Raw genomic sequence first — 22,285 nt, forward strand, 5'->3', positions numbered from 1 at the left:
GGTACTGCCGTACTAGACTGGGTTTCGCACTCTCTTGCTCTCTATCTCTCTCCGTCACGGCGACACGACTCTCTGTCTCTCTTCGTCACGGCAACACGGGCCTCTGAATCTAATCAAGATGGGTCTTTGTACTCTCTATCTCTATCTCTATCTTTGTCTCACAGCTCTCGCCTCTCACTTTCCTTTCTTTTTTTTTCCTTTGTTTTTTGCTTTCTTCGTTTGGTTTTGGACTGCTGAGAGCTAAGTTTTTTTTTTTAAAGATTAACATGGGTCATGGACTCTGCTCTAAGCTAGCCGGATGATGGGCTAGGGGAAGGGGTTCATGATTTTTGGGAGGGGGCCCGGAGCTAAAAACTAGGGGGGCCTAAGCCCCCTTTTTTTTTTCGGGGAAAATTTTACTTGCTAAATTTTTTTTTTTTGGGCCTAGGGGGGGCCTGGGCCCTCTTAGCCCTTTACCTAGGTCCGTCCCTGCCTGTGGAGAAGTAAAGAACTAGTCTTATCCAAAGGATGTTGCACGGATTGTCCACTTGTGGTTTCCAGTAGATGCTTGGAACCATGGGAAATTTTCGAAACATGCAATAAAGTAGAAGATAAAGGCCCTCACATTAATGATGGGATTCTTACCTAACCTCTACTGCATTAAATACAAATAAGACAACCTGAACAGTACAAACAACCCCCAAAAGTCAGAATTCCAGGATAAGGTAGGGAGGAAATTGATAAAGTTAAGGAAAATATCCCTAAGACTCTGGCAAGCAATAGGACAACTGTAGTGATAAGAGTAAGGACTGAAGCTATAAAAGGGGAGGGAAATGCGAAAGGCAAGGGATCCAAAAAAAAGAAGAAGGAAGGGAATACATAGAAGAAAAATCAATCAAAGAGAGAGTAAGGGTAACACCGCAGGGACGGGAGAGCTACCTATCGTAATATCTAGATAGAAATTGTAACATTTGAGGTCAAAGAAATCAATTGCTTGAGTTTCCCATTGTGGAGCTTTTATCCCTTGTTGTTTACTTATATATAGGTTGTTTGAATAATCGTAGTGGTAATCTGCGGAGAACTCCTCGGGGGCCAGTTTTTGTGTCCCCACAATTGTCAAAGTAATTCGTAATATAAAAGGTAATTTGTATTTAGACAAAGAAATTCGTAATATAACAGGTAAATTGCATTTTAAACACCATTCTCAAGGATGATTTTAAATTAGATTGTCTGTTTGGCAAAAGCTAAATAGTTTTTTACATTTTGTTTTTGTATTAGTTTAATTTTCTTTTTTTGTTAAATTTAACAAAACTAGTTTTTATTTTATTTTATTTTATCTGGCTAGCTTTTAACTTTTAGTCATACATTTATTTATTTATTTATTTGATATGTTTTGTCATACATTTATGATTTAACATAAAAACCATCAAAAAGTATAATTTTTAATAAATATTATGCAAATTAGCTAATGAAAATCATAAACTTATTAAAACAAGACTTAAATAAATCGTCATATAACTGAATTTTAACATATATGTCTATTTAAAGATTTCCCATTAAGAGAGTTACCATGATAGGTGTATGGCTAACTTTTATATATATATATATAAATATATATATATATATATATATGTATGTATGTATGTATGTATATTGTGAGGATTAATTTGAATATAGTTCCTTCTCAAAAAAAGAAAAGAAAAAAAAAGGTTAAATTGCAAACTATAACCCTATAATTTGGGGGTGTTTGGATTTTACACTTTGAAATTTTTAGAATTTGGATTTTATACCCTGAAATTTTTAGAATTTACCCCTTAAATTTTCAAGGTATTTGGATTTTCACCCTAAAATTTTAGAATTTAGATTTAATCCCCTAAAGTTCAGGGGAGTTTGGATTTTACATTCTCAAATTCTATTAGGGCACGTTTGGTAGACTATAATAGACACTGTAATATAATAGATATTCCTATGGCATAACTATTCGGTTGTTTGGTTATGTTTTTATTACAATGAATAGTATTTCTTATGAATAGCTATTCTTCAAAATGAGGAATAACTATTCCTTATAAAAAATACTGAATATCTAATCCTTTATCTTATGTAATAACTTTTTAAAAATTTTTCCTAAAAAGCCATTAATTGCCACATCTTCAAAAGGAAAGAAAATAAAATTTCCTTATTGTTAATTATTAACTCTATTTTGAACACCCTAAAATAAGTGTATTTTAGGAAATTTGACTTAAAAAATGATTTAATTACACATTTTTTTTATACTCTACTAAATTGTGGATGCATATTCAAAATTCTATTCCTAAATGGTCACCAAACTAATGAATAGTAATAATTATTACATTCCAATTTTTAATGTATTTCTTATAATACTTATTCATATTTTCATGTAATAATCATTACAGTGTATCAAACGTGCCCTAAAAATTCGGGGTATAAAATCCAAAAACATTTCCAAACTTTAAGCAGTAAAATTCAAACACTTCTGAATTTTAGAGGATAAAATTTAAATTCTAAAATTTCTGAGTGTAAAATCCAAACTTCCTAAAAACTTCAGGAGATAAAATCTAAATTCTGAAAATTCATGATTTAAAATCCAAATAACCTCAAATTATAAATTTTAAAAATGTAATTTGAAACCCCCACCCCCCCAAAAAAAAAAAAAAAAAAAAAAACTCACAATCTGAACCCATATCAGTTGCACAAGTCTAGAAGAAGAGCCACAAGTCCAAGTCCAAGCCCAAGCCCAAGACCAAACAAAGCTACATACAAATAAAATGAGGTGACATGGGTACATGTGTTGCTAATGCTAAACGTAACGTTGGTCTTTGAAATCGTTTCCAATTCCCAAATTTATTTGAACTCTCGCTCTCTCTGCCTCTCTCTCAAGATCAAACGTAACATAGAGCATAATAGTAGTAGAGTAATATTGATCCGATCCGAGTTTGTTGGAGAATATTCAGACAGAGTGTGTGAAATAGAAATAGAAATAGATAAAGATGGCGGCTTACAGAGCAGAAGACGACTACGACTACCTGTTTAAGGTGGTGCTAATAGGAGACTCAGGTGTAGGCAAATCGAACCTGTTGTCTCGCTTCACAAAAAACGAGTTCAGCCTCGAGTCCAAGTCCACCATCGGTGTCGAATTCGCCACTCGCAGCATCCGTGTCGACGACAAAATTGTCAAAGCCCAGATTTGGGACACCGCTGGCCAAGAAAGGTTTTCCCATCTTTTCTTCTTCTTTGTATAAGACTCTTAATATTTTTATTTATTAAGAATAAGAAAGGAGAGTTCTGAGATAGCAACGTGTCCCTGTCCCAATTGCTCGGCCTTGGCTAGGAGCACTATTAATTGTTTAAAAACACAGAAAAAGACAGCAAGTGCGTGTGTGTGTGTTTTAAGTTTCTCTCTTACTGCAGTATGAATAATGTTAGGGGTTTCCACATGTCTCCTGCATTTGTGTACATAACCAGCTGGAGTCTTTTAATACCTTTTGTTTTATTATGTTTAGCGATTTGTTTTTCCACAATTCAACCATTTCAATGGTTTATTAATGAAGATATGAACAAAGATACAAGGAAGACTTATAACTCTCTGGTGGATGATTGTCAACCTTAATTACTTAAATGGCGCATAGTCATTTAAGCACTTACAAGATTTAGCAGTTTATTTGCAACCCTGTTTAGTTTTGAAGTGAGCCTAAATTAACCTACTTTTAGAAATTCAACAAGTTAGCAGTAACCAAGATTAACTAAATATGAAACTTAGTTTATATCTGTTGCAGACCACCTTAGATAGGGAAATCTCTTATATCGTTACTCATCAGGCTTAACCAAGGTAATATTGACCTTATTATATTCTGCTCTAAAATTTTGGACAAGCTTTGGTTATATTTGATCTGTGGCTTACAGTTTGTATATTTTGATGGTTGCCAGTGTGAGTTTTATGACGAATTCTCATTTCCTATTCATGTAGCTAGGCTTGCTTTATTGACTGGTGCATGGGTTAGGGTCAAAAGGAATGAAATATCTAGAGTGCAAATCGTTTTAGAATGGTTGCCATTTTCTTCTCTCTTTTTTGATAAGTAAATAAATTTATTAATAAAAAAAGTGCAATACCAATACACAAGCTGTGTACAGAAGAAAGCACAAAAATGATACAAAAGAAAAGTAGAGGACAGAACAAAAAAAAAACAATTTACAAAGAATCCATCAAATCTAATAATCCCTCTACTGACAAAGATACATGCAGCAAAGTCCACTCATATAAAGTCTTCAAAAATAAATACTTCCAACTTCACAACACTGAGTTCTTGGTTCTCAAAGCAGCAGGCATTATGTTTTCTCCAAATACACACTAAGGAGCCGCTTGCCATACCTTCCCAATACCTCTCCTGCCAAACAGCCCCTTCCAACACTCCAACATCTCCAGCACCTAAAGTTGCATCACCCAAGAAACACCCAACAAATGAATTACCATAGACCACAAATCCCTAGCCACAACAATGAAGAAATAGATGGTTCACATCCTCCCCATTACATTACACATAAAGCACCGCTTGGTAACAAAGAGACCCCTACTCATGCAATCAAGATCCTCCCCAACACCGCACACCAAGAAAAGAAAGCAACCCTCGAAGGGATACAAGTTTTCCAAATGCTCTTACAAAGAAAGTCTGCACCACCCCCTTTGCAAAGTGTTGTAGTAGCTCTTCACTTGAAAACCCTGTTGAGGCGAAGGGGTCCACACCAATGTATCATCCTTCCCTTGTTGAATATTTGTGTTGTAGAGTTCCACCAACAACCGAGGCACACTGTCTACTTCCCAATCTTGCACTGCACATAGAAAGATAAGAATCCAATGCACCTAACCATGCCCATGCTCAATATAATAAGCCACTGTAGCATCACTACTTCACTCAATAAGGAACAACGCAGGATACCTCTCCTTGAGGGGGATCTCACCTTGCCAAAGATCATGCCAGAATCTAACTGTAGATTCATTACCAATATCAAAATGAATGAAGCATTTGAATCTAAATCCCATCCACTTCCAATACACTTCCACAAACCCACCCCATACACTCCCCTAGACACCCAAACACCAAAACTCTCCATCTATCTCCAAAATGCAATTTCTTCACACCCATAACACTAGAACCACTTATCCGACAAAATTTGATTAAAGGTCAACAATTTATTAATTTCCAAGCCCCCACTACAAACAATAATGCAACAAATATTCCAGTTGACTAGATGAAACTTAAATTCATCACCCGTACCACCCCAAAGAAAATCCCTCTGAATTTTCTCCAATCTATTTGATACGCCCATAGGTAATAGAAAAAAAAATATAAGGAATAAGTGGGGAGACCAGATAACGAACTCTTAATAAGTGTGAGGCAGGTGCTGCACTTGAGAGAGGGAGATTCCAATACAAGATTTTTTCACAGGATGACCAATTCTAATAGAAAAAATAATGGTATCGAGAATCTTATGGTTGATGGGAGTTTGTCTTCCAATCAGGATATGATTGCGGATTCTTTTACTTAATTTTTCATGGATTTATATTTTGAGCAACAAGTTGTTAGATCTCTTCCAGATTTGTTGGACTTTCCAACGATATCCAAAGATAAAGCGGAATGGTTGGAGAGACCTTTCGAGGAGACAAAGATTTTTGAAGTCATTAAGGATTTCAATGGTGACAAATTGCCCGGGCTAGATGGTTTTCCTATGTCTTTTTTCCAATCTTGCTAGGAGATTCTCAAACTAGATCTTATGGCTATGTTTCACCATTTCTTTGCTAAAGGTCAGTTTGAAAAAAGCTTGAATATAACCTTCATTACTCTCATTCCAAAAAAATCTACTACAGTAGAAGTCAAGGACTTTCGCCCTATTAGACATGTTGGGGGGTTTATAAAATTATTGCTAAAGCTTTAGCTACTCAACTACGCGTGGTCATGGGAGATATAATTTTAGCTTCACAGAATGCTTTTGTTATGAACAAGGAAATTCTTGACCCAGTTCTTATTGACAGTAGGTTGAAGTCTGGTATGCCAAAATTACTTTGTAAACTAGATGTCGAGAAGGATTTTGATTATGTGAATTGGGGCTTTCTTATGAATTTGCTAGAGCGTAGTGGTTTTCCTGATAAGTGGATGAGGTGAATTTTCTTTTATCTATCTGATGTTCGTTTTTCTATTCTTATTAATGGTTCTCCCTATGGTTTTTTTGAGAGCTCCAGAGGTTTGAGAGAAGGAGATCCTTTATCTCCTTTGTTATTTGTTTTGGGCATCAAAGCTCTTGGAAGAATGTTGGATAAAGCTATCCATGAGGGTCACATGTCAGGTTTTCATGTAGGTAATTTACAGGGTAGATCTTTGTTGGTGCCCCATCTCCTCTTTGCTGATGACACGTTAATTTTTTGTGATGCTGACCTTGATCAGATTTTGATTCTTCGTATGGTGCTTATTTGGTTTGAGGTTGTTTTTGGTCTGTCTAAAAACAAATTTGGGTAAGTCAGAATTAGTACCTGTGAGAGTGGTTCATAATATTGAGATATTGTTGAATGTCCTCGACTGTAAGCAACGTACTCTTCCAATGAAATATTTGGGTCTTCCTTTGGGTGCAAAATTTAAAGATAAGACAATATTGAACCTGATTCTGGAGAAGGTGGAAAGGAGATTAGTCGGTTAGAAACATTTGTACTTACACAGGGGAGGTAGAGTCACTCGAATTAAAAGTACTCAATCAAATTTGCCTACTTATTTCCTCTCTCTATTTCCTAACCCTGCTTATGGCTAATCATATTGCAAAACTTCAATGGAATTTCTTATGGGGTGGTCTAGGGGATGAACCCAAATTTCACCTAGTTAAATGGGCCACTGTTTGTAATCCTCTTTCTTCCGGTGGTTTAGGGATAAGGAATTTGAGGATTTTTAATGAAGCTTTACTTGGGAAGTGGTTGTGGAGATTTGGGCTTGAAAAATATGCTCTTTGGCAGCAAGTGGTAGAGGTGAAATATGGATGTGTATGGGGTGGCTGGTGTACAAGTTCAGTTGCTAGTCCTTATGGTGTTAGTTTGTGGAAAAATATCAATTGGAGATGGCCTTCTTTGTCTCATTATATTGTGTATGAAATAGGTGATGAGTCGAGGGTGAAGTTTTGGTGAGACTGATAGTGTGGGGGGACACCTCTTGCTGTAAGCTATCTTGAATTATTTAGATTTTTTCGAGATAAGGAGGCTAGTGTGGCTGAGCTTATGAAGTTAACTAATGGAACCCTTCATTGGGATGTAAGTTTCTTTAGGGTTGTCCATAATTGGGAATTAGAGGCTATGTTGAGCTTCATGGATACCATATATGGCACTTCTGTAAAAGGGATTGGGGAGGATAAAATAAGATAGAAACCAGATAGAACTAAGGGGTTCATGGTTAATGCTTATTATTTTTTGCTAGTGAGCTCTAATGATTTGTGTTTCCCTTGGAAAAGCATATGGAAGTAGAAGATCCCCTCTCGAGTGGCTTTCTTTTTCTGGATTGTAGCTTGGGGGAAATGTCTGACGATTGACAATTTAAGAAAAATGAAGGTTTTGATATTGGATTATTGCTATATGTGCAAGTGTAATGGTGAATTGGTTGACCATCTTTTCCTTCATTATCCAGTTGCCATGGATTTGTGGTCAACTTATTTGGAGTAAGCTGGGATATGCCAAAGTTAGTTGTGGGACTCCTAGCTTGTTGGAAGGGTGGTTTGGCCGTCATTAGAATGGTCATATATGGATAATTGTTCCCCATTGTCTAATGTGGGTCTTTGGAGGGAAAGAAATAGCAGGTGTTTTGAAGATAATGACAGATCCATATCATACCTCAAGTTATTTTTCTTTAGAACCTTAGTAGATTGGCTGTCAGCTTTGCGAAACCAATCATTCTCTTCCTTTCTTGAGTTTCTTGATCATGTCATTTTTGTACTTGATTTGTTTGACTCCTGTACGCTTCCCGTGTACTAGGGCATCCATTTTTTATATTAATCTTATTACTTATCAAAAAAAAAAAGTGTAGGACGACCCCTTTCGACAAATACATTTTCTTCCACCCAACTTAGTCTCCTTTGCATACGCTATAGGATCCCAAATAGAATTAGCTTAAAAAGAAGCTCCTAAAGGAAATCCTAATTCCAAATATTTCATCGGAAGAGATGAAATTTGACACCCCAAATTGCTTGCGAATTCCTCAATGTTTGGAACCTCTCCTATAGGAATGATTTCAGATTTGCCCAAGTCAATTCACAAGCCTGAAACTGCCTCAAAGCACAAGGATACAATGAAGATATCGAATGTGTGTAGAATTTACCTCACAAAAAAGGTGTATCATCTGCAATGAGGAGATGAGATATAAACATTGAGTCCCCTCAGAAAAATGTCAATAGAAAATCCACTTAGATAACCTCCTAACACCACTCTAGTGATCATCCTACTTATTTTTTGTATTGTTAACGTCATTTTCTTTAATGAAAACAAGTTATTAGATCAAGCAACATTAAACTTTTGATAAATCCAAGTATCTGGTATTTGATTGTTAATTTGACTAATTATAATAGTCTGTAATGAAACTACTTGACAAAAAGATGATTAGTGACATGAACAATACAGAACTTATGTGGATATGTTTTTTGTGAGGCGTTTCTGTCAGACTATTGTTCTAATGCGTAATATTAGAACCAGGTATCCAGCGTGCTCTGGAATTTATCAAAATGGATATGTTACCACTAAGTTAGCATTTGGTGGTATCATGTTTTGAACTATTTTAACAATTATCCTACTGCCTTGTATCTGTTTACACCACTGGTATATAATTTCTAGGGTAGTTGCATCTCATGCTTGTAACAGTTTTCACAAATAATTGTGTACTTATATATAAGGGCAGAACTACAGAGAGTAGTTAACAAGCTGTAAATTTGCTTATGTTTACATTGGTTTAGTTGTTAGAGTTGAAGACCTAGGAAAATTATTACATTTTCTTTCACTTCTGCTTTCTTTTTACTACTAAAAGAGGTGATGTTTTCCTTTGAAACAATGAAAAGGTAATCAGACTATCAAAGTGCTCTCAAGCTGTGTACTTTTACTGACACTGCCACAGCTCAACTGGGGTTTGTCAAATGTAGAACACCTTTATATCACGTGTTTTACCATGCTTTCAAGTGGTGTCAGGTTTGAAAGTGAATCTAGGTAAGAGTGAGATTGTCCTGGTAGGAGAACTGAAAGGTTAGAAAACATGGCAGATGTTCTGTGCTGTAACAAATGAATTACCTTGTAAGATCAATTTGTAATCCCATTATTGAGAAGGCTAGGAGATTGGAAGAAGTTTTATTTGTCCGAGCGGGTAGTTTGACTCTTTTAGAAAGCATGATTCTAACTTATGTGGCCAATTGTTTGGGGGAAAGGAAATTACCCACTTTTAATCAAGCTTTATTGGGTAAATGGCTTTGGCAATTTGGAGAAGAAGACATGCATGGTCCACAAATGGGGTTAGGAGTACCCATGTTTGTAGTTTATGGAGGAGAATTAGGGCAGGTTGGGAAAGATTTATGGATCATGTGCAATCCAAGGTATGGGATGGCTACTAGGTGAGGTTTGGTGTGTTAAGTAAAGTGGGAATCAATCTTTGAAGGATTGTACCCAATTAGGCCTTGATTGGCTCTTACCTAATTTATCAAAGTGAAGGGCCTACGTGTCAGATTATCAAAGATTTCCATGATTGAGAGTTGGAGTCAATTGATTGTTATTTGACATGTTGTACTTTAGTATTCCATTGAGAGAGGGCCTTGATCATTTGAGTTGAAGGTTGAATAGCAATGTTAGGTTTGATGTGCGTTTCTATTTGAGCAGCCTTGGCTGAGGCTAGTACTACACTTTTCACTTGAAAGAGAATTTGGTGTGCTAAGGCTCCAATACTTTTAAGGCAGGGTCCTTTGTTTTAATTGATTTTGAAGATGGCTGTTTCAGTCTTTTAAATTTGTTCCATCTAAGCAAGAAGCATGTGCTTGTCATGTGCAATAAGATTCCGTCAAACATAACAGCAAAAGTAACACCGGGGTGCAAAGCATGATAAGTTTGATAGTTTAGGGTGCAATATGTGCATTCGGATAGTTTAGGGTGTAAAGTGTAATCTAGTGCATAGTTTAGGGTGATAAAGTGTAATTTCCCCCTTTAATTAATTAATTGTCATATTGCCATAGTGTTGTGTCCTAAATTTTTGAGAATTTCCACGTCATCATGTCCATGTCCATGTCCATGCTTGTTAGAGTTACCACATGCCCTTGTGGACATTTTGGAGAGAGGAATCATTGCACTTTTGAAGATGAAGCATCTCTGCTGAAATCGAAGCCATTATTTACGAGATAATTGTTTGACTAGTCCTGGGATTTGGGTCCTACTGATACTTATTTTACTGTAGTTTCATTGACTCTCTCTTTTCGACTGTTATTCTTCTTTAATTCTAGGCTATCTTAGACTAATAGTCACGCATCTAGTGCACATGAGGTTTTGGTTTAATAAAATTTTATCACACACAAAAAGAAGCCCTCCCCATAAGCCAACATTTTCTATAACCTATATTTTCTAAGAACACCTCATGCATTTTTTTTTAATCACTTGAAGGGCGTAAGGCCAGAATGTGCGTGCATTGTTGCCTGTATGTGTGTGTGCATTATTCTGTCACTTAGAACTCATATGATTTGCATTATCATAGGATGAGAGACTAACTGAAATGGAAGACATGGGTATGATACAGCTCTATGGTATATGTGATTTTACTGTAGGCATGGTAAATCTTTTCCTCTGTACTTGTTCATAGTGTAAGGGGCCCTACCATCTGAAATTTGCAGAAGTGGTTTGTTTGGTGTACATAATCTCTAATTTATTCATCGATAATTTGATTTGTGATTTGGGCTAATGAACTTCAACTTAAATGACAAATTGTCCCTTGTAAGAGGGTGAGAAGGTAGGTTCAAGAACTACCAAGTGCACATGTAAACTTAACAATCTTTTTTTTTTAGGGGGGGGGGGGGGGGGGTGTGTGGGGGGGTGGTGGTGGAGGATGATTCACAATGTCCCTTCAGTGATTTTGGTAGTGATTTATATGACTAACTTTTTTATTACAATCACAATATAAAATGATACTGTTGCATTGCTCTGAAGGTCTGAATTATTTACTTTAATCGTTTGATGTCAATAGGCAATACATATATGAACCAAAAAAAAAAGCTTCTTTTTCCCCCCTTTTCCAATTCTTGGTTCTAATGTTATCCTCTTAGTTCTGAAATTATACCTCTATCGTTTGATGCCATAGGTACCGTGCAATAACTAGTGCATACTACCGAGGAGCTGTGGGTGCATTGCTTGTCTACGACGTCACCCGCCACATCACGTTTGAGAACGTTGAGAGATGGTTGAAGGAGCTACGGGATCACACAGACTCCAATATCGTGATAATGCTTGTGGGTAACAAGGCAGACCTACGTCACTTGCGTGCTGTATCCACTGAGGATGCTACAGCCTTTGCTGAAAGAGAGAACACCTTCTTTATGGAGACATCTGCCCTTGAGTCTATGAATGTTGAGAATGCATTCACTGAAGTGCTAACCCAAATATATCGAGTGGTCAGCCGGAAAGCACTTGATATTGGAGATGATCCTGCAGTCTTGCCTATAGGACAAACCATAAATGTTGGAACCAAAGATGATGTTTCAGCTGTTAAGAAAGTTGGTTGCTGCTCTGCATAAATCATAAAGAGTTATATCAAGGAGGCTAAATCTTTTCTCTTCGAATTTCACTGCCCTTGAAATCTGAGGATTTCCACCTGCAACTACCGGATATTCTCACTACCATCTAATTGTTATGGTGGTGCTTAAGCTTGAGGCGGGCTCAACATTTGCAGTCCAAAGAAATGCCACATATTATATTTCTTGTGGTATATTGTTTCAATTCTATTTCTTAGCTGCTGTAGTTTTTTGTTTTACTTAGTTGCTTTAGATTATAGAAAGAGTTTTTTGGATTCAATTTAATCTTGTATCTGATGAAAGATTAGTTCTTCAATGTTTGGATGATGTGAAATAGTTTTTTTTTTTTTTTTTTTTGCTGAACTATGTGATATAGTTTCTTGCACGTGTACCAATCCCCCTCCCCACCCCCTAGAAGGCCAGAACCCACAAAAAAATAAAAAAAATAAATAAAGGATAAATGAAACTAGTGAATTCCACTAGATATTTTCAACCATGGATAATGAAGATGGTGTGCTGCTTTTGTCGAGTGCATGTGTTTAAGATAATGAACAAAACTAAAAGAGAGAATATATGGTCCACGTTATAGAAAAAGACAGCCGACGGAGTGGTTCCACAAACACCTATTAATGAGTCAGCTGCGATCTATGGTCCACGTTTAAGGGCAACAAACTGAAGGGTCTTTTTCTAGATCCTCAACTTGGCTTTTTTGTACTACGTGGGTCCCCAAAAAGTTCATAGATAACTTTCGTGTCAAGTGCTCCTTTGTATATTTTGTCCATACGCGATTAGCCTAGTCGGCAGACGCAATCAGTGAGACCTTCCTACTAAAAGTGCATATTCATGTGGTTATCAAATTTATCACTTTTTCTTTATCAAAAAAAAAAAAAAAAAAAAATTTATCACTATTTTAGATTTCTATTCAAATCTAAATAAAGTAGAAATTAAGGGTCCATTTTGGTAGCTTATTTTGAGTAATTTTTTGAGTATTTTAAACACATTTATACACTTTTTCACATACTTTTTTCACAAGTATATTAAAAACACTTAAACAACATTAATCAAACTCTTCTACCAAACACCGCTTAAATGAAATCGTAACAATATGTACGATCGATGCATACTTTCTTTCCTCGGAATTGTAATTCAATTGGTGAAAGCACCACACCAGCACACCTTGGAAACTATGAGTTGAAAATTCAAAATCATCATATACCAATAATAACCATTAGGAATTTAGCCATAAAAATTCAATCGATATTCAAACTTTCAGAGATATCTCAAAACATGAAAAAGCTCTTATTATATTGAAAATTAATATCCGGAAGGAAAGAACATGAGAAAAAAAAAATTATTAATATAACATTAACAACCAGTCAAACTCAAAACTATATAAAGCATATATCAATAAATTGCATAATAGTTAAAACATCATTGCTTATCACAAAACAAACCATATAGAGATAAAATGGTGTTCTGCAGCCATCTATCGTGGTCATCGTCATCTTCATAACATTCTACCTATAATAATGATATATACTTACCTTTGTTACTCGCTAATCCCTTATCATATATAGTTGAATATTCTATTTCGCCGAAAGATCACTTCCACTCAAAAACTTTTCCTTGCACAGCTAGCTTACAAGAGATTCCTAAGCAATGTAATAATTTATATATTATTTTCATAAAACTGGGTATACAAAAGTTGAAAAAAATAATTATATAATAAATCTGAATACTTTTCCCTGCAGTGCTTTACAATAGATTCCCAAGCAATGTGTGAACTTGACACTCTTTAACTGAGAAGCTTTCTCTTGGATTTCCCTGTTGAATTTCATGGACAGCATTTGAGATGTAGGGAGAGTTATGTCTTTTCCATCATCACCGACAATCGAACAATGCAAAATGTCTAGCTCCCTAAGGCTCCTCAACTTTCCATCCAAGAGCAAGTTCAAAGCTTTGTGACACAAAGTAGACTCTGAAATATCCAAAATCTTTAGCCGAGGGAACCCTTCTATGATACTTGAAACCTCCTTCTCTGTTATTTCTCCATGAACACCAAGCTCAACAATGTTTTTGCAAGAATCAGCAAGTTGTTGTAATAGTAATCCTTCATGGGAATCAAGTCTTGCTTTGAAAACCTTAAGGTTTTCCCAATATAGCAAAGATGTGTGAACAAGGCCAGCATGTAAAGCAACATCACAAGGCATAATAAGACTTGAAATCATTGGAGTTCTTTCGGCTATGTAAACCATAGCAAAGTAACTAAGCATGTACTTCCTTGGGAGATAAATAGAGACCCAACCATGGTACCGATTGATAGCAAGTCGAAGAAGATGAGTGAATCTCAGCCGTTGGATTTCATCGTCGAGCTCATCGATCAAAACGAGATCTAAGATGGAGTTGTGGAAGAGGGTGTCTAGAGTTGCAGTGAGCCATGCACAAGACACGTAAGGAGTGACAAACAGTTGGTCATGGAGGGGAAGAAACGAAAGTATATGTGATAATAAGAAAGGGTCAAAGTCACCCCATGGTGGGATGATTAATTTGCTACTATTTTTCTTTCTCATTGGGAATGAAAATGAAAAGAAATATAGGGGAGTTTTTTTGCTTGGAAAAAATACCAAGGATTCAAGGGTTTTTATAGGTGGGGTTAAGGAGTAATTAATGTTTCTTGTTGCATCTATATATATATACGGAATTCACAGCGGTGTCTTGTGGTAGCTAGAGACCGATTCAGGTTTGATATTGATATGAAGCTGACTTAATATTAGAGTGGGATCGTATCGATGCACAATATTATTAGCTAGGGACACATATGTATGTAATTATTTGCTGTAAAACTTATCCAACATATAAAATACGTATCGGATATATAATAATAAACACTCATTACATCATTACACTCCAGGATCAAAATATTTTCCTTAATTGTTTTTCCTTTTCGAAAACATAAATTGTCGTGTATACAAGGAAATTTAATGGGGTTTCACCGTTTGAGCCTTTGAACTTAGATAAGAATTAAGACATGGTATGCTAAGAGCCTATAAGAGGATTCTGTAATCTACTAGAATTATTTTTTCCTGTAAAAAAAATTATAAATAGTACGTCTAACACGTTAAAAAAACAAGAGAAATAGTACATCTTAATCAATTGGTCTTCTATATTCGAGTAATAAGAACAAAATTTTTCGGGATTTCTAATTAGAATTTAGGATTACAGCTAACCAGTTTCTTTACGTCTTCATGGGAAATATTGTGGGATTGAAAACCACTAAAATTAGTATCAATTTCTATTTGAAAAAAAATTTACAAATTGATGTGACACTAAATGTGATCAGTTTTTATTATTATTATTATTATTATTATTATTATTATTATACATCAAAAGTTCAGGTGAGATGATTTGAGACACTCCATTTGTTTTGAAGTAAAATAGTTTTTGCAAAATATTTTCTTATTTTCATGTGTTTGTTTACAAGTAAAATATAGTCAAACTTGTAAAATATTTTCTGTTGATTGTAAAATCATTTATAAAATATTGAAAAATGTTTTACTTTTGAAAATTTGGTAAAATATTTTCCAAAAACGCATAGTGGCTTCCATTCCCCCATCTAGTCGCTAGGTCACTGGTCAGGTGGCCGAAGATACTGCTTCGACGATCGGTGCTAGAGGTCAGAGACTCCACTCCAGTTAGGGATGTAGCCAACCCGCCAAAACCAACCCAAACCGTCGAGTTGGGTCAGTTTTTAGGGGTTGGTGGGTTGGGTTGGGTTGTGAAATTTGTTTTTACAGTGGGTCGGATTAGGTTTGTGTCATAAGATTCACAAATCCACCTAATCCGACCCGACCCACCTATATTTAATATATATTTAAAAATTTAAAAATATATTATACAATTTTGTTATTTTTTTTATCCCTCTTCCTAAATAAAACTCAAACTCTAAGTTCTCCTCATATAATTTATGTTAGGTTGGTGTTATACTCAGGATAATTTGGTTATAAATTTGCTCTTATTTGTGGTAGTATAGTTATAATTCTCAATTTAATATTAATAATAGTAAATTTCAAAAAAAAAAAATGTCAAACACATGGGTCTAACTCGATTCACATGGGTTGGGTTGGGTTGGGTTGGACCCCTTTGATGGTTTAGGTTGGGTTGAAAAAACCTCTTGACTCGACCCATGCACACCTCTAGCCTCCAACGGTCTAGCGGCAAAAGATGCCTCACTAGCGAATGGTGTAGGTAGTTCGATGGCCAAAGATGCTACACCGCAACATGTGCCAGAGGTTCAATAACCGAAGATGTCATTTTGTCCACCAGTGTTGCCGGTCCGGTCACCAAAGATACCTCTCCAACGATGAACATCGATAGTCCGATCGCTGGAGCCACCATTTTGACTATGACTGCCAATTCCAATGGTCCAGTCACTAAACCTCTAGCACCAACAACTTCAATGTTGAGCCATCGGTTTTGGTGGTTTGCTTGAAAAATTTTACTTGTCATACCAAACACCTGAAAATGTTTTACATGTCAAAATATTTTACTTCAAAACAAACAAAGCTAAATGTTTTTCTTAAAAACACCAAGAGGTGTCAAGTGCTAACTAGTTAAACTGCAAGAATGTTAGCAATTATTTTGTTGTTATGTGCTTAAAAAATGACACATTAATTTGATTATAAAACTTATATGATAAATTAAGTTTGTAATACCTTTAATATCATTATATTACATATTTAAAAATCATTATATTATATTTTAAATTTATTTTTTGATAATTTGAAAGTTGGAAGAGTGGAGATTTGAACGCTAAATGTGTTTATTATAAACATTTAACAGTATCAATTGAGTGACAAGAATCTTGACTATTATATTGGATTTGAATTAAAGATTTCCTTTTATAGCAGTTTGAATTAAGGATTGGTGTAACTTTTATCAATATTAAACCACTCAATAAATTTTGGATTTATTTTATTACAAATGTAATGTTTCACTTAAAAATCAGCAATGCTATTGTCAATTAAAAACATCAAAGAAAACAGGAAAGTCGTCCATTTATTAAAAAAAATATAGTAAAATAAAAATTTTAGTTGCTTTAAGAAATCGGCAATAGCATTGCCAATTTCCCTAATTTTTTGAAGAAAGTTGCAAAAGTATTTTGTTTCAACGCTATTCTGCATCTCTTCAAATTGTTTTGCAAGGAGGTAAAGCCAAAAATAAATAATTGAATAAAAATGAAATGGTAATATTTTTAGCAAAGCCTCATCCTTAATGACTTAATAATCTTGTTTAGGTTTGTGGTGGTAAGTTCTTGTATTTTCTAGTTTAGTATTAACATAATATATATAATACTCATGAGTAGCATTTTACCTTCTAAATTCTCTTAAATAATATATTATTATATAACTATATAGTAGTATGCCAGTGGGATTAATTAAAATTTTATCTTAAAAAAATAGTATTTTACAAAATTATTGAAACTAAGTCACTCTAAATTAACTTATTGAAATACATGTATGTTTTGAGCCATTTGACACGGAGAACTTATGTAGTGTGCAAAATTTATTATATCAAAGTACAAAATTATGATAAAAGATTAAAATATTTAAAATTAATTTTGAATTTTTTTGTAATAAAATTTTAAAATTTTCTTAAACCCTAATGTGTGTGCCCAGAATCGTCTCTGCTGCAATAATGGGCTTGCAATTTATTTATACGTGGGGGTTGTACTCAATCCTACCAATCAAGGCCCCAAATAAGTGATAGTACTCCCCTTTAATCCCCCTGAATATCCCAGCGTGTTCACTCACCCTCTCTTTGTGTTTTCCTCTCTTTCCCTCTCTCTCTCTCCAATGTCCAACCCCCTTTACCCTTGCTTCAGCCTTCTTTTATAGCCCTTTGTTAGTGGGGTGGCTATTATTTCTTTCCCCACTTACTCACACATTCCCATGTCCACCAGAATCCCAAGGGATCCTCATGAATTCAGAGGATTCCCTTAGAACTTGTTCCTGACGCTAGACAGTGTTCAGGAGTGGATTCCTTTAAGAATCGTTAGTTCTCAATGACCAACCTTATTGGGACCGCACACAAATTTCCTTTATGGTTGACTCAGTCCACCGACCTATAAGGAATCTATCGGGATGTGGTCGCTCCACTTCCCGGCACTCAGCTAGAGATCAGGCCTATTGCAATGATGCCCAGGGTTACCTTCCCCCATGCGTATCGGGCCCACATAACCTAATGGGCCTTGGGCTTTGTGTTGAGCTTTGTCTAGGTGGGCCGACCTGGTTCCTCGGGCCCAACTCACCCACACCTAGATACTAGAGTTTTACCTAAATTAAACTATCCTAATTATTGATATAATAATCAAATTTTCATTGGAGTAGAAGAATTTTTTTACGCTATGTTTGTTTTAGCTGTAAAGAAATTTGAGAAAACATTTTACACCCTTGATGGTGTTTGGGTAAACATTGAAATACGGTTAAACTGAAAATAAATTCTAGTTAACCATAAAATTAAGCCATGTTGAGTGTAAAACATATTACACTCTCATCTTACGTTCAAACTATTTCCATCCTCACTCACAAGTCAACTAGCCAAACAAGAGAGAGAGAACTCAAAGCTTCGGACACTCCTTTCACCACACCGCCGTCCCTCATACATGCTGCGTCCACCAGTGAAGGTAAGCTCCTCCTCCTCTCTCTTCCTCCCTTTTTCTCTCTCTTTCCTTTTGACCAATCAAGGCTAAATCATGAACTACATGTCACCGATCTACCCCTGGAACTCAAGACCCACACTCTCTCTTCTCGATTTGAAAAGTCTTGTCACTGATTTGCCACTCCGAAGCCACCGATTTGTCACTCTCTCTCACTTTATCCTTCCAGCCACTTCACTCTCCCTTTGTCCCTCTGTCTCTCTATATCTATAGACACTATCATACCTCAATCCCACCTCAGATCTACCTGATTTTTTCTATTATCTTTACACAAACACACACACACACACATACTTTTTTAGTCATTTGAAAAGATATTTTTGTTGGCTGATTAGTACTAATTACAATAATGGTTATATATTAATATATGTATGTGTATGAAGTTGGATAGTTGAACAACAATTATTGTGGAGGTATGTGTAGATTGTGGTTGTAGGACCAATGTTGTTGTGTTTGTTGACTGTTACTGCTGTTTTTGTTCGTTGATTGTGTATTTTGGGTTGTGGATTCATTGTGTTGTAATTGAAGTTTTGTATATACTAACTATGTCTATAATAGCATGCTTGTTTATGTATCTCTTATACCACAGTGTTTGTTATTTTTAGATGAAGAAAAAAATCAAAGTAGTAGTCCATGCCTTTATCTATTGCATCTATCCTTATTGTGGGGGTTGTAATGTTAAAGAAACTGAGGCGTAGGCGATTGGTTAGGGCACCATATGTTAATCATGCAACTGAAAGAGAGCATTACATAAATAATATTCTTCATGGAAGTGAGACATTATGTAAGTCAAATTAGAATGAAGCCTATAGCTTTCCATTAGGAAGCAAGTATTGACGTTTTTACACGTCATTGGTCATAATGTGATGTTTTGTGTAGTTGGTAGTTGGTTCCACAAATCGACTAAGACTGTTCATAGATATTTTAGGATTGTTCTTATGGAGGTTTTGAAATTATATAAATTTCTAATAAGACTACCTAGTGAAGGCACACCCCTAGAGATAGGGGAAAGCAGAAGGTTCTACCCATATTTTAATGTAAATATTGAGACTTATTGAATTTTTTGTATATTGTTATAAGATTTTGTGTAATTTTTAAAGTAATAATCTATCAAAAAATAGGATTGTGTTGGAGCAGTAGATGGTACACATGTTCGCGTATCTATGCCACCTGAAATACAAGGTTTCATGGTAGAAAAGATGGAACGACTCAAAATGTGTTAGCTGCAATTAGTTTTAACTTGAAGTTCACATATATCTTGGTTGGATGGGAAGGTAGTGCACATGATTCTTGTGTGTTAAATGATGCACTCAGTAGGCTAGGGAGATTTACAATTCCCAAAAGTATTATAGGAAGATTTGAGGTTTTTGGTTTATTATTTTCAATTTTTGTTTTTTTTTTCCTCCTAAAGATTAGTAGTGATTTTGTTTTTATTTATTGAATATATGTAAGTAAATATTATCTTGGTGATGCTAGGGTATGGTAATAAAAATAGAATTTTGTCATCTTATTGAAATGCTCAATATCATTTGAAATAGTTTAGTGATTGTCCACCTGAAAATGCATGTGAATTGTTCAACCTCCATCACTCTTCCTTGTGAACTATTATTGAATGAGGATTTGGAGTATTGAAGAAACGTTTGAGTCTTAGATGCAAAACCATTTTGGTCATTTGAAATACAAGTGGAAGTAGTTTTAGCATGTTGTGTCATTCATATTACATTATGGGGGTTGATCCTAGTGACTATATTATGGAAGCTACAATGAATCAAGTAGATTTTAGTGATAGAGAACTGGAAACATGTTTACGTCAAGACTCTACTCACGAAAGTAGAGAATAAAATCTTAAGAGAGAGGAGATATGTTAAGCCATGTGAAATGATTACACAATGAGTAGAGAATAGCAGTATATGTGTGTTTGAATTTTCTATGGTTTCAATGTGTATTATATAATGCCCTAGTTGATGTTGTAATGTAATATGTTAACTATGTGTTGTATAACAACAATTATCTTATGTTTAGGTTAGTTATTATAAATACTTGTTTGGTTGTTTGTGCAATTCTGAAGGTTGATTTAAGATATTAAACCCTTGTTAGTGTTATGTTTATTTATAACTATTTTATATGTTACTCTCATTGTTAATTGTTATGTTTATATATATAGCAATGTCGAAAGAGAAGGTGGGGTCTAAGCAATTCCAATGGTTACCTTCAATGCACACTACTATGCTTACACTCCTTGCCGAGAAGACTGTGTAAGGAAATAAGCCCTCCAATACTTTTAAGGCAGGGTCATTTACAACTGTAGCTAAAGCTATATCTGAGAAATTTGAAGTAGAGTGTTACCCTACATTTGTTGAGAACTGGCTATGGACATTGAGGACTATGTGGTCTTCCATCCAAGAACTCTGCAAAAAATGTGGATTTGGATGGAATGACAACTTGAAGATGATTACATGTGATGCCAAAACATATCAAAAGGAAGTTATGGTATGCCATTGAAATCTATATGTTGAATGTATGTTATTATTGCTGCACTTGAGATGTATAATGCCTTTAATGTGAATAAATATTGAAATCTATATGTTCAACATATCAAAAAGGAAGATGGTTACATGTGAATAATGATTATACTAGATGTGGTTGAATGAATTGTGTGTTTTTCTTTTTTTCTTACAGGCTCATCATAAACATGCTGAATACTTGAACAAAAGGAGGGGATTTTTGGCAAAGGATGCTAAGTTTCAAAAGTTTTGGATGGATGATTTCTTTTTTACTCAACTTTGATGACTTGGGATGGTGATGACTTAGGATAGTAGGTTTTTTGTGACAGTACCATTTATGTGACAAATATGTATCAACTATAAACATCGGTTGGTATTACTTTTCTATGAATGTATTATTAACTCCAAAATTCTGATGGCGGTACATATATTTTGTGGACTATTATGTTCCAAGGGATAACAGTTACATACCTTGACTACTAAAATGTAGAATGTTGTAGACTTGGGATGGTACAATCACCCAAGTTATGTATCTTCAGTTGTAGGTGTGTAAGCTTGGTGGGTATAATTGTAGAGTAAGACTTAGGTACAATACTTAGGTGTTGTTCCTTAAGTTCCCTTTAAGATTATATTATGTGGATTTTTTCTTATGGGATGGAAGTGTATTTTTTAGTTAAGTAACCACATGGCTGAATCTTAAGAGAAGAACCTAAGGAATAGCACTTGAGGTACTATATATAAGTTTTGTCCATAGTTGTAATGTTCAGGTACCTTTGGACATATCATTTTTGTAGACCTTGGATGGAATACTTTCAATGGTTAGACGGTACTTTTGACATCTATATATAGTCATGTACCAAATATTATGAATGGTAATATGATGTTTATGGTTTTTATTGTGTATCATGGATGCTTTGAATTCTTCCAAGAAGGTGAATTTTTGCTTGTGTAATTCATGTATTGCTAGATGACATATGGGAAGACTTTACAAGTATGATGGGTTGGAATTTTTCGAATATTATTTTATGCACAACCCAAACATCAGAAAATGAATACTAGAAATACATTTACATCCAAGCCAAACACGGGAAATATATTTCAGACATATTTTCCAAATCACAACCAAACAACTGGAAAATACTTTCCTTTCCGAAAAATACTTTTGTTGAGGTCTAAAAAAATCACAGTACCAAGCCCAAAGAAATAAGCGCAAGGGGGCCACGAAAAAAAGAGAAGAAATAAGCCCAAAAGGCTTGAAGCCCAAAAGAAGCATCGAGAAGGAAAAAGTGAAGCCCAGAAG

At 35.1% G+C, this 22,285-nt stretch overlaps 2 protein-coding genes across 2 annotated transcripts; one reads left to right on the forward strand and one right to left on the reverse strand.

Moving 5' to 3' along the window:
* Positions 1-2,788: 2,788 nt before the first annotated feature.
* LOC115956089 (ras-related protein RABA1f) lies at positions 2,789-12,207 on the forward strand. The gene is made up of 2 exons (XM_031074552.1): positions 2,789-3,208; positions 11,337-12,207. The coding sequence occupies exons 1-2, from the start codon at positions 2,988-2,990 to the stop codon at positions 11,767-11,769; spliced, it is 654 nt and encodes a 217-aa protein (XP_030930412.1). The 5' UTR covers positions 2,789-2,987; the 3' UTR covers positions 11,770-12,207.
* Positions 12,208-12,840: 633 nt separating this feature from the next.
* On the reverse strand, positions 12,841-14,478 carry LOC115957702. Its single transcript, XM_031076012.1, has 2 exons — positions 13,506-14,478; positions 12,841-13,418 (listed from the first exon to the last, which is right to left on the reverse strand). Exons 1-2 carry the CDS (start codon positions 14,334-14,336, stop codon positions 13,401-13,403), a joined length of 849 nt encoding a protein of 282 aa, XP_030931872.1. The 5' UTR covers positions 14,337-14,478; the 3' UTR covers positions 12,841-13,400.
* Between the last annotated feature and the right edge of the window lie 7,807 nt (positions 14,479-22,285).

The sequence above is a fragment of the Quercus lobata genome, chromosome 8 (genome assembly GCF_001633185.2).
Source record: "Quercus lobata isolate SW786 chromosome 8, ValleyOak3.0 Primary Assembly, whole genome shotgun sequence".
Taxonomy (NCBI): Eukaryota; Viridiplantae; Streptophyta; class Magnoliopsida; order Fagales; family Fagaceae; genus Quercus; species Quercus lobata.

Coding starts and splice junctions, on each gene's coding strand:
- LOC115956089 (XM_031074552.1), top strand. CDS start 2,988: ATGGCGGCTTACAGAGCAGAAGACGACTACGACTACCTGTTTAAGGTG. Junction 3,209..11,336: donor GACACCGCTGGCCAAGAAAG/GTTTTCCCATCT, acceptor TTGATGCCATAG/GTACCGTGCAATAACTAGTG.
- LOC115957702 (XM_031076012.1), bottom strand. CDS start 14,336: ATGAGAAAGAAAAATAGTAGCAAATTAATCATCCCACCATGGGGTGAC.